This window comes from Myotis davidii, unplaced genomic scaffold, assembly GCF_000327345.1.
Source record: "Myotis davidii unplaced genomic scaffold, ASM32734v1 scaffold2126, whole genome shotgun sequence".
In the NCBI taxonomy this organism is placed as follows: Eukaryota; Metazoa; Chordata; class Mammalia; order Chiroptera; family Vespertilionidae; genus Myotis; species Myotis davidii.
This window is the reverse complement of record NW_006296543.1, coordinates 125718-138019: the sequence shown is the minus strand read 5'-3', so window position 1 is coordinate 138019 and position 12302 is coordinate 125718. Positions and strand designations below refer to the sequence as shown.

General features: G+C 46.2%; 1 protein-coding gene across 2 annotated transcripts in view; it reads right to left on the bottom strand.

The window, feature by feature from the left end:
- Window positions 1-12302, bottom strand: part of LINGO1 (leucine rich repeat and Ig domain containing 1) — a 192776-nt gene that overhangs the window by 69750 nt on the left and 110724 nt on the right. The window contains exon 2 of one of the 2 annotated variants that reach the window (XM_006772010.1): window positions 5352-5437. The exons of the other annotated variant lie outside the window; for it this stretch is intronic. Coding sequence (XP_006772073.1) covers window positions 5352-5423 — 72 coding nt within the window. The 5' untranslated portion in view covers window positions 5424-5437. The remainder of the gene's footprint in view (window positions 1-5351; window positions 5438-12302) is intronic. 2 annotated transcript variants of the gene reach the window in all.

Sequence of the window (12302 nt, the reverse complement as noted above, 5' to 3'; positions counted from 1 at the left end):
TCCGTCTCTCTCTTGCAGCCTGTAAGATTCTCTCTTTGTCCTGAACATTTGCCATGGTAATCATAATGTGTCTTGGTGTGGTTCTCTGTGGGTTCACCTTGTTTGGGACTATCTGTGGTTGTGTGACTTTTTTCTTTCCCACCTCAGGGAAGTTTTCTGATATTATTTCTTCAAATAGGTTTTCTAATCCTTGTTCCTCTTTCTGTTGTTCTGGCACCCCTATTATTCATATGTTGTTTTGTTTCATGTTGTCCCAAAGCTCCCTTAGGCTCTCCTCCTGTCTTTTAATTTTTTTCTCCAGTTGCAGTTCAGTTTGGGTGTGTTTTGCTTCCCTGTCTTTTAATTCGTTAATTCAGTCCTCGGCTTCTCCTAGTCTACTGTTGAAACTTTCAATGGTGTTTTTTATTGAAGCTATATCACTCTTCATTTCTTCTTGTTTCTTACATAATTTGTTGATGGTTTTCATCTGTTTCTTTTTGATTCTTACATAAGTTGTTGATTTTTTCATCCATTTCTTCTTTATTCTTGCATAAGTTGTTGATTTTTTCCTCCATCTGGTTTATGCATTCTAGGACCCTTAATCTGAATTCTTTTTCTGTCATGCTGAATGCCTCTGTTTCACTTAGCTGCTTTTCTGACGAGTCCTCCTTTTCTTTCCTTTGGGGGTTTCTTTGTCTACCCATGTTTGATCTCACCGACATATCTAGATGTTGAGTCATTCAGGGGCTGCTACTTGAGTGGCAGTGGCTTCTCAGGCCTTGATTGCTCCTTGGCCTGTTGTGGTAGTAACTGCTCCTCAGTTGGCAGCAGCTCCTCTGGTTGGTGCTGTTCACAGCTGTGGTGGCTCCTCTGGCTGGTGGGGGGAGTCTTCACACACAGCTGTTGTTCCTCAGACAGAGGGTGTGCTGTTCACGAGGCTGCTGTTCCTTCGATAGGGGCGGGATACACACACAGCTTCTACTCCTTGAACTGGGGCAGACTGCTCACATGGCTGCTGATCCTTGGATGGGGGCTGGCTGCACACTGCCCTTGTTCCTCTTATGTGGTGGTGGTGCTTGTGGGGCTACTGCTCCTAGGACTTGGACAGGTTGATTGCAAGTCTATTGCTCCTCGGATCGGGGTGGGCTGCTTGGTAGGCTGTTGCTCTTTGGATGGGAGTGAGTTGCACACGTGGGTGCTCCTCCTCAGAAGGGGACGTGCCACTCACCCGGCTGCTGCTCGTTGGACAGGTGCAGGCTTTTGTGGCTCTGCTCCTCAAACCAGTGCGTGCTGCACATGGCTGCTGCTCCTCAGATGTGGGCGGTCTGCTCGTGTGGCTGCTGCTCTTTGGACTGGGGTGGGCTATTGCTGTTCCTAAAATGGGGCCAGGCTGCTCGCAGAACTGCTGCTCCTCAGATTGGGCAGGCTGCTTGTGCAGCTGCGGCTGCTTGGACGAGGGCAAGATGCTTGTGCAGCTGCTGCTCCTCTGATGGGGGCAAGCTGCTTAGGACTGCCGCTCCTCAGACGTAGGAAGACTGCTCAAATGGTTGCTCGTCCTTTGACGGGGAAGTGGGCCACTCACACAGCTGTTGCTCCTGGGACAGGGGCAGGCCACATGATGCTGCTGCTCTTAGGCTTGAGGCAGGCTGCTCACGGTGCTGATGCTCCCTGGACAAGAGTGTGCCGCTCACGTGTCTGCTGCTCACGTGGTTGAAAAAATAATGCGAAAAGAAGTAGGAAATAAAGGGGGAAAAAAAGGAGAACAAAGAAAAAAGCAAAAAAACAAAACAAAACAAAAAAAACTAACAAAATAATAATACAAAAATAAAAATGAAAAATTCCATTTCTTTCATTTGTGACATGTTTCTTTGTCTCTGCATTTTGGCTGCTTTCCTGTGTTTGTTTCTATGCATTGGGTACAGCTGCTATGTCTTCTTGAGTTGGTAGAGTGGCCTTGTATAGTAGGTGCTCTATAGGGTTCAGTGACTTAGCCTCCCCAGTCACCTGAGCTGGTCTCTCTAAGTGTGCCCCTTTGTGGGCTGTGTGCAGAGTCTTGTTGTAGTTGAGCCTTGATTGCTGTTGGTATCACTGGGGGGAATTGACCTCCAGGCCAATTGACTGTGAGGACCAGCTGCAGCTACAGTGGGAGAACTGTTATGCAGAAGACACCCCTATGGTGTAGGACTTTCTTCAGTGGGGCTTTGGTGCTCACTGAGTCTGTGTCTTGAGTGTGTCGCTTATGGATGTGTAGAGTTGTAATCTGGCATGGTCTGTTGCTGACCACTGGTGCATTGGCTCTTGGGTTTCCAGGGAGGTCAAAGTCCGCCACTGCCTGGGGCCACCCAGCAGGAGCTACAGAGAGATCTGCAGATTCCCCCCCCATTTTTATTGGGTTTGTACATGCCCAGAAGAGGCCCAGCTGTGAAGCAAAGCAGGCTGGTGCTAGTACTGAGTCTTAGGCCTTTTATTGATAGGTTTGGGGTTCCCTGATCAAGCTGCAGCTTGTTTGAGAATTTTAGCAAAGTCTGAAGCACAAGCAAGGACAGGCCATTCATATGCAAAAGCCACTGAACACAGCTTGGGTGGCTCTGCAAATTGGATGGGGCAAGGACTTGGGGAACTCCCCAGGCTGTGCAAGTAGTATGTTCCAAGCTGATAGAGACTCAGATATGGCTGCCAATCAGCCTGCAACCTGGGAAGTTCTGGCACAGGGACAATGACCCCTGCCAGCACCTCCATCTGGGAGAAAGCTGCCCCTGACTTCCTGCCCTAATGCCAGATAATCCAGCTCTTCCCAATATGTGTCTAGGTCCCCCAGAGCCTTACCCTGGCATTGGAGCTCAGAGGAAGTGGAACTTTGTAAGTTCAGTTCATACACCACCTCTTTAAAAAGGAACAGCTGGGCCTCCAGCAACCTCCTTGTCACTGAGCCCCAATCTCCACTAGTTTTTACAGCCTGTAGTTACTGGGACTTCTCTTCCCAGCTCTGGAAGCCTGGGCTGGGAGTCTGGTGTAGGGCTGGGAACCCTTGCTCCTCATGGGGGGTCGGGGGGGGGGGGGCTCTGCAGAGATGATCTCCCTCCCAATTTAAAAAGCAGCCCACATGGGTGTTGGACCAGCCCATTCTGTGCCTCCACCCCTCCTACCAGTCTCAATGTGCTTTCTTCTTTACTTCTCTAGTTGTAGGACTTCCCTTCAGCCAGCTTTCAAATGGTTCTGGATGATGATTGTTCTGTATTTTAGTTGTAATTTTTATGTGGTTGTGGGAGGCAGCGAATACCAGCATTTACCTATGCCACCATCTTGGTTCTCCTCTACAGGTCTTTATTTTAATGCCACCTCCAAGTAAGGCCTGGATTACTACCATATCCAAGTTAATCAACATTTCCAATCTCTCCCCTGTGTTATTTTTTTCTCCTTAGCATTTAAATAACATTCATATGCACACTATATTTCATTTATCTATTTTTTCTTGGCTGTCTCCCCTCCACTGCAGTATAAGTTCCGTGGAGCAGATTTTTTTTGTCAGTTTTGTTCACTGTTAGGTCCCTGACCAAAACAGTGCCTAACATATAGTAGCGGCTCAATAAATGCTTACTAAATGAGTGGACAGATCAATAGAAAAATAAGCTGAGGACAGGACATGAATTGGGAAAATTCACAAATAATGAAAGTGAAATGACCAGCAAGCACACACAAATATCCTCAAGCTTATTAGTAGTCAAAGAAATGGAAAATAAGATCAGTTTACCTATCAAATTGGCAGGGATTTAAGTGATTGATAATGCCCATGGTTGTCAAGGGTGAGGGGAAGAGGTCTTTTGTGCATGATAAATCGGCACAGTCTTCTGGATGCTGATCTGGCCATACAGATTAAATCTCAAATGTGCATGCCCTCTGACCCAGACAGTCAACTACCAGAAACATTCCTGGAGGACCCAAAACACAAGTGTACACATATGTATGAACTGGGAGATTCCTTGAGTTTTCTATATAGCCAAACACTGGAAACTATCTAAACAGCCACCAATAGAATTAATAATGGATACATAATTTAAAGACCATCCAATCAATGGGCATAAAAGGATAGTTAAGAACTCTGGAATGAGCTACACAATATTTGAAAGTAAAAAAAATCAAGTGACAGAGCAAGTATAAATAGCATGAGCCCATGTTTTTCCTTTTAAAATGTTTATAAGTGCATAGAATAAAGTCTAGAAGGGTATCTATTGAACGAGTTAGCAGTATTTATCCCTAGGAAGGAAGAGATTATGGGAAGAGCTTGAAAAGCATGCTTGAAATATTCCCGGACTGTTAGATATGTAGATAGATAACATAAAGAAAATATTACCTTAATAGTCAGAAATGTAACTCGGCATACAGAGGAAACACTTCCCATGTCTCTCCAATGTTGAGGATGCAGAAATAGGACATTCCAAGCCCTCCATTATCTGACCCTATCTTAGCCCTGTTACTTCTAGCTCTACCTCCACACCCCTAAGCACTCTGGGAGATCAGAAGCTTGGCCACCCCTGGCTCTAGGACACCTGTCATAGGCACTGGAGATCACTCATCTGAGGAGGTCAAGGTAGGCCCAGCAGGGACTGACCAGAGGAGGAGGGGACTGGGACATCAGCCCTCACTATGGTTGCCAGATTTAGCAAATAAAATTATATTTCCCATGTAGTATTTGGGATATACTTGTACTAAAAAAATATTTGTTATCTGCCTGAATTTCCAATTTCACTGGACATTCTGTATTTTTTCTAGCAAACCTAGCCCACAACCCGTCCCAGCCCTTGGGGCACTTGTCCCTAAGCAGAAAGCATCATCTGAAGTGTTCAGGAGCAGCAGAGAAATACCAAGTGGAAAGGTGATCTGGGCTGTGCCTGGCATTGGAAAATGTACCCCTGCCCTGGAGGAGTCCTGTAGAGAGCAGGACCTTCCAGGGTCTGAGCCATCACTCATGGAAACGTCCACACAAGGTGAGTACAGTGACTCTGGCAGAAAAAGCCAGAGTGATCACAAGGGGAGCCCCACAGATGCAACACATCCCAGGCAAAGTACTTAGAAGGTGTATGTATGGAAGTTCTGAACAAACTGCAGATAGTGAACATGTGATACCAAACAGGTGCTGGGGAAATTATGTGTCCCAGGGCTGGCCTCTCAGTGCCCTGGGTGGTGGCCTGGTGAGGATGGATAGCTACTGAGGTGGCCTACTTTCTCAGGGGTCCAGGAGCTCCTCTCCAGGAGACTTGGCTGTGCCCTACACACTACTGCCCCTGGCAAGGCCTCATTCCATCCTCACTCCTAGGGCCCTCAGACTGGCACACAGACATGAGGCAGGTGAGTCCACCTCACTCTCCCCCTACCTGAGTCAGACGGTGCCAGGAGGCAAATAGACCAGCCTCTGGGGACCCAGGGAGTGGCAGCCTGTCCATCATTGTCCCAGCATGCACTGTGGGGAAGGAGCAGGAAGATTAGTGTGGGAAAAAATGAGGCTTCCACTACTCCAGGTGGACTCACCTCAGCATGGGTTCTCCAGGACAGATGCCAGTCTCCCAGCCCAGCGGGGCTTCACACTGCCTCCCACCTTTGGGATGGGCCTCGTGGAACCATCCTTCCTGCTCTCCCCCATCTCCCTTAAGTGACCTCTCTGGCCTGGCATTCAAGGCCTTGACCAAGCTCCCACTTCTCACCATCTGGCACTTTCCTCCATAGATCAAGCCCATTTTGCAAGTTGTGTTCACAACATGTATACACACTAGGATGCACACATATATACATGTGCACACATAAACAGAGACACAAACACATAGGTGCACATACAAACATACACATGAATACACACCAACACACATGCACACATACACACTAACACACATACATATGCATGCCTAAACATATATACACATATACATGTACAGATGCACATGCATAAACACGTACACACCTACTTACATACATATACACATAATCACACACACTAATGAGCAGCTCCACCCCACTCTCTCTGAGATTCCCACAGATTCCTACCAAGTCTGTCCCCTGTAAGCTTCACTTATATGTCCTCACCTCTAGCAGTCCTCAACCCTGGATGTCTGGCTTATGCCTCACCACCACCAGCAATACTCTCAGCAAGGTTCTGAAGCACCCCATCTACCTGTGCCAGTCCTCCTACCCCAGCCTGCTGGGGCTCCCAGACCCACCCTCTCCTTGGGGCATCGCACCCCTCCATCACTTCTATACATGGTCACAAGCTGTTGTTTTCTGTCCTCCTCTCCCCGCTCCCCTCTAGTGTATCTCACCCACATCAATGTTTCAGTGTTTCCTTTATATATGCCCAGAGAAGAGTCGAAGCCCCTGATCTGTCCTCCACCCTCTCCTCTTCCCCTACCCAGCCCTAGCCACGTGGGCCATCTTGCTGCCCTCTGCCTGACATCCTCCTCTGGATCCTTATAGGCCTGGCTCCTTCTCCTCACCCAGGCTTAGCTCAGAGCACCTCCTCAGAAAGCCTTCTCTGACTACTATGCTGTGTGCAGGAGCCCCTTCTCACCTGTGCCACATACCCTAACTGACTAATTCATCATTTGGTTTTCCCTATTTCAACAATCCCACAGTGAGATTTCCCCCTCCATCAGGTTAATTGAGGTATAATTTACCTACAGTAAAATTTACTCTTTTTGGTGCACAGTTCTATGAGTTTTGACAATTGTATACAGTCATGTAACCACTATCATGATCAAGATATAGAACAATTCTATCACCCTAAAAATCTCCATGAGTTGTCCCTTTGTGGTCAACTCCCCCTACCCCCAGCCCCTAACAACCACTAATCTGTTTTCTCCCCTATGGTTTTGCCTTTTCTAGAATCCTATCTAATAATAGACAAACATGGTAATTAACCATACCTCTGCTACCATTGGCTAATCAGCAGGATATGCAAATTAACTGCCAACAAAGATGGCGGCCGGCAGCCCCTGCTTTCAGCCGGCCCCGGCCTCAGAGCTGGAGCCGAGCCTCAGAGCTGGAGCCAGCTCTCAGCTCCAGTGACAGCTATAGAAGGTAAATAAATCCCAGAAAAAAAAAGAAAAGCAAAAGAGGCCAGGAACTTCAGTCGCCTGCCAGACTGAAAATGGCCCTCAGCCCCTCACCCAGATTGGCCAGGCACCCCAGTGGGGACCTCCACCCTGAAGGGGGTGTGACCAGCTGCAAACAGCCATCAGCCCGTCATCCAGGCTGGCCAGGCACCCAAACAGGACCCCCACCCTGATCCGGATCAACCTTCAGGGCAAACCAGCTGGCCCCCACACATGCATCAGGCCTCTATCCTATATAGTAAAAGGGTAATATGCAAACTAACCCTAACAGCAGAAAGACTGGGAATGACTGGTCACTATGACACACACTGACCACCAGGGAGCAGATGCTCAATGCAGGAGCTTCCCTCTGGTGGTCAGTGTGCTCTCACAGGGGGAGCTCTGCTCAGCCACAAGCCAGGCTGATGGCTGCCAGTACAGTGGTGGTGGTGGGAGCCTCTCCTGCCTCCTCAGCAGCGCTAAGGATGTCTGACTGCAGCTTACGTCTGCTCCCCGCTGGCAAGTGCACATCCCCCGAGGGCTGCCAGAGGGATGTCCAATTGCCATCTTAGGCCCAATCCCCCTGGGAGCAGGTCTAAGCCAGCAAGTGGTCACCCCCGAGGGGTCCCAGACTGTGAGAGGGCACAGGCCGGGTTGAGGGACCCCTACCCCCAAGTGTACAAATTTTTGTGCACTGGGCCTCTAGTGTGATATAAATGGAATCATCTATATATAGCTGTTTGATCTGGCTTTGTTTACTTAGCATATTATGCATTTGAGGTTTATTTCTTGTTTATTATATAAAAATTTTATTTTTTAAAAATTGCTGAGTGGTATTCAATTGTTTATCCATTCACCAGCTGAAGGACATGTGGGTTGTTTGTAGTTTGGGGTGGGTATGAATAAAGCCACCATAAATATTGAATACAGTTTTTTGTGTGAACATAACTTATTTCTCTTTGGGACCTAAGTAGGATTGCTGGGTTACATACATAGTAAGCACATTTTTAACTATGAGAAACTGCCAAAATGTTTTCCAAAGTAGCTCTACCATTTTGTGTTCCCACCAGCAACATATGAGAGGTCCGTTTGCTCTGTATCCTCACCAGCACTTGGTATTGTCAATTCTGTAAAAGTCTAATAGCTATGCAGTGATATCCATTGTGGTATTAATTTGCATTTCCCTACTGACTAATGGATGAATGATTTTTTATGTGCCTGATTTATTGTTTTAACGCCATCACTATTTGAAATTATCTTTACTGAATTATTTATTTGTTTATTTTCCATTTCTCCCATCATATGTGAAAGCAGGGACCTTGACACCTAAAACAATATCTGGAATGGTGATGATGACGATGATGACAGCAGTGTTGCCGTTGAAAGCTAATATTCATAGAGCGCTTACCATGTGCCCAGCATTATTCTGAGTGCTTTACAAATATTAACTCAATCTTCACAACTACCCTAAGAGACAAATGCTATCAATATTCCCATTTTAAAGGGGGGGGGGGGAAACCAAGGCAGAAAGAAATAACTTACTCAAGGTCACATAGCTAATAAGGGGCCAAGCCAAGCTTCAATCCCAGGTGTTCCTGAGTAAGACTCTGCAGTTGTAATTGGTGCATTATATGGTCCATAGTAGCCACATCTGCTGAGGAATAAAAGCATGGAAGAAAGCCAACAACTTACAGCTCTTTCTCTCCTGTAGAGGGTGCTTTCCTGGGTTGAGGCTGTCAAATTCAGCATGCCGCAGACTGAATGTTTGTGTCCCCCCTCCAAATTCATATGTTGAAACGTAATCACCAATGTAGTAGTATTTGGAGGTGGGGCTTTGGGGAGGTGATTAGGACATGAGGCCTGAGCCCTCATGAATGGGATTAGTGACCTTATAAAAGAGACCCCAGAGAGAATGCTTAGCCCTTGCACCATGTGAGGTTATCATAAAAAGATGGTCATCTACAAACAGGGAAGTGGACCCTCACTAGACACTAAATCTTCCAGAACATTAATCTTGGACTTCCAGCCTCCAGAATTATAAGAAATAAACTTCTGTTGTTTAAAATTCCAGTCTATGGGATTTTGTTATAGCGCCTGAATGGAATAAGACATAGTGATTTCTTGATGTCTCCTCTGGATTTCCTCCCTCAAAGCTGAACCCATTTTCACCCTCAATCCTGATTCTACTCCTGAGAAATTCAATTTATAGGGTGGTGTTGAAATTTAAAGAGATCAATGGGATAAGAGGGGAGAGGTTTAGTCAAACCTTGAGCCTGGTGGGTGGAGGACTTGGGTCTTCCATGGGCCTTGCTTGTCCACAGGGACTCTTCCTCAGAGCTTTTCCCACCAGGCCCTCCCAGGCAGTCTGCACCTCTCTGGCCTCAGGCACCCCAGAAGGAGACAATGAACAAGAAGTCATGGCCTTTGCTCTTCTGAAACCCTTGTTCTGAGTTTCATCCCCTGTATGGAGGAGAATTTTATTGCTCATTAAAGGTCTAGGCACATTTCCTCCACAACCTTCCTACCCAGCACAATGTCCCACATTTCTTCAGCCACCTTACAGTTAATTGAGGTTGTATGACCAATGGGCTGTGAACAAAAATGATGTGTGTTATTGCTTGGCCAAAGCATTTAAGAGCCAGCTGTGTGACTTTACCATTTTTCTCTTCTTTGCAACAGTGACTAAAGAGGCAATATGTTCCAGATTGGGCAGATACAGGATGATGAAGTTTCTGTCAATCCCTGCATGACTGTATGGACCAGAGCCTGCCACACTCCCCACTTCCCATATCGGATATGTAATGTGAGTTCATATGTTAAAGGAAGAAAGAAGAAGGGAAACATTGTTGCTTTGAATCACTAAGAATTCAGAGAGAACTCAGTGCAACACAAACTTTCTACCCTACTACACACCTACTTGCCATATGACCTTGCTATATCTGCCCTGAGAACATGCTCAAATGGCTTTCTGGGTATGAGAACTAAGTTCGATTTGGGAGCTCCTAAATAACTAGGATTTCAAGAGGAGATGGGATAATCCAATCCACATGTTGAAGAATTCACTGTTCAAAAGTAAGAAGGGAAGGTTCCAGGCCCTGCAGCAGGGCCCACTAGCAACACAATCCCCACCTGGAGAAGGGAGGTGTTAGCCAATGCATGTGGGGGCATCTCTATTATAGTGGGGCCTTGGCCTACATTTAAGAACTTAAACTTGACTTTAGAACAAAGGCTGGGGGATCTTCATAGCTTTATCTCTAAATTAGGTCTGGGACCAGTTTTCAAGAAGGCCCTGGGACCTCCCCAACTCATCTGACCTGGATGGACACCTGGAGGGGTAGGGAGGAAAACTGGCAGACATTTGGAGCTGCAAATGACCACAGGCTACAAGCTTAATTATGGGTTTATATTATGAAATTATTGGCACACTACTTTGGCAATTATAACCTTGAATGTTGTGTGTTCCTATGGGACAACACAGAAAACAGGGAGAAGAGGCAGTCCCTCGAGATAACAGGTGCTGGCAGGCAGGCAGGCAACCCAAGGGGAAAGCTTTTCACATCTATAAATGCTCCTGCCACTTCTCCCTTCATCCAAGATGTAAAGTTTGGCTACACTGTAATACACTCCTCCTCCTAAATCTAAAATGAGTAAAATGCAACTTCTTTGAGGCCATTAGAAAGGCTCTTCTATTGTGAGGGCAAACTCGAGAAGTTCCTTGAATATGAGCATGTCAAAACTTCTATGTTTTGAATATTGGCCATGGTACCTGTAAACTATGGCACTGCTTGGCACCTCTCAGGAGTACTCGGTGTGCTGAGAGAGGGAAGTTGGGTTGGAGGGACAGGTGGGAGTTGTTTAAAATAAAGAAGCCCCGAAGACAAAGGTGGGGACCAAGGGACTGGGGCTTCCAAAAGAGCAGTTATAAAGAATCCTCCTGCACCTCCCTGGGTAGGACTGAAGCAAGTTCTGCTATCCTTTTGGTTAAGAATAAAAGGGTGGCCGAGGCCGGTTTGGCTCAGTGGATAGAGCGTCGGCCTGCGGACTGAAGGGTCCCAGGTTCGATTCCGGTCAAGGGCATGTACCTGGGTTGCGGGCACATCCCCAGTAGGAGATGTGTAAGAGGCAGCTGATCAATGTTTCTCTCTCATCGATGTTTCTAACTCTCTATCTCTCTCCCTTATTCTCTGTAAAAAATCAATAAAATATATTTTTTTAAAAAAAGAATAAAAGGGTATGGAGAGGTTAAAAATGGCAGCATAGTAAGTGAATGCTACATAGACATGCGCTAAGAAACAAACTGGAATAACAACTAAAATACAAGAAAAAAAAAAAACCACATCATGGGAGGTGGAGAAGATGGCGGAGGTATAGGCAGATGCTTCCCAGGTCTTGTCCCGGGGCAAATGGAGTAAGCAGCTGAAACTAACAACACCCACCCCGAAATGGCGAAACTACTCAACTGGTGAGACAGTCTACAGCCGGGAAGGGCAGAGCTCCCCTCGAAAGCGGCTGTACGTGAAGCCTCCCCCCACTAGCCAGAGGAGCCACCACAGCTGTGAACAGCACCAACCAGAGGAGCTGCTGCCAACTGAGGAGCAGCTGCTACCACAACCGCCCAAGGAGCATTCACAGAATGAGAAGCCACTGCCACCAAGGAGCAGCCCCTGAGTGACTCAACATCTAGATATGTCAGTGAGATCAAACATGGGTAGACAAAGAAACCCCCAAAGGAAAGAAAAGGAGGACTCGCTAGAAAAGTAGCTAAGTGAAACAGAGGCATTCAGCATGACAGAAAAAGAATTCAGATTAAGGGTCCTAGAATGCATAAACCAGATGGAGGAAAAAAACCAACAACTTATGCAAGAATAAAGAAGAAATGGATGAAAAAATCAACTACTTATGTAAGAATCAAAAAGAAACGGATGAAAAACATCAACAAATTATGTAAGAACCAAGAAGAAATGAAGAGCGATATAGCTGCAATTAAAACCAAAACCAACAACTTATGCAAGAATAAAGAAGAAATGGATGAAAAAATCAACTACTTATGTAAGAATCAAAAAGAAACGGATGAAAAACATCAACAAATTATGTAAGAACCAAGAAGAAATGAAGAGCGATATAGCTGCAATAAAAAACACCATTGAAACTTTCAACAGTAGACTAGGAGAAGCAGAGGATCAAATTAGTGAATTAGAAGACAAGGAAGCAAAACACACCAAAACTGAACTGCAATTGGAGCAA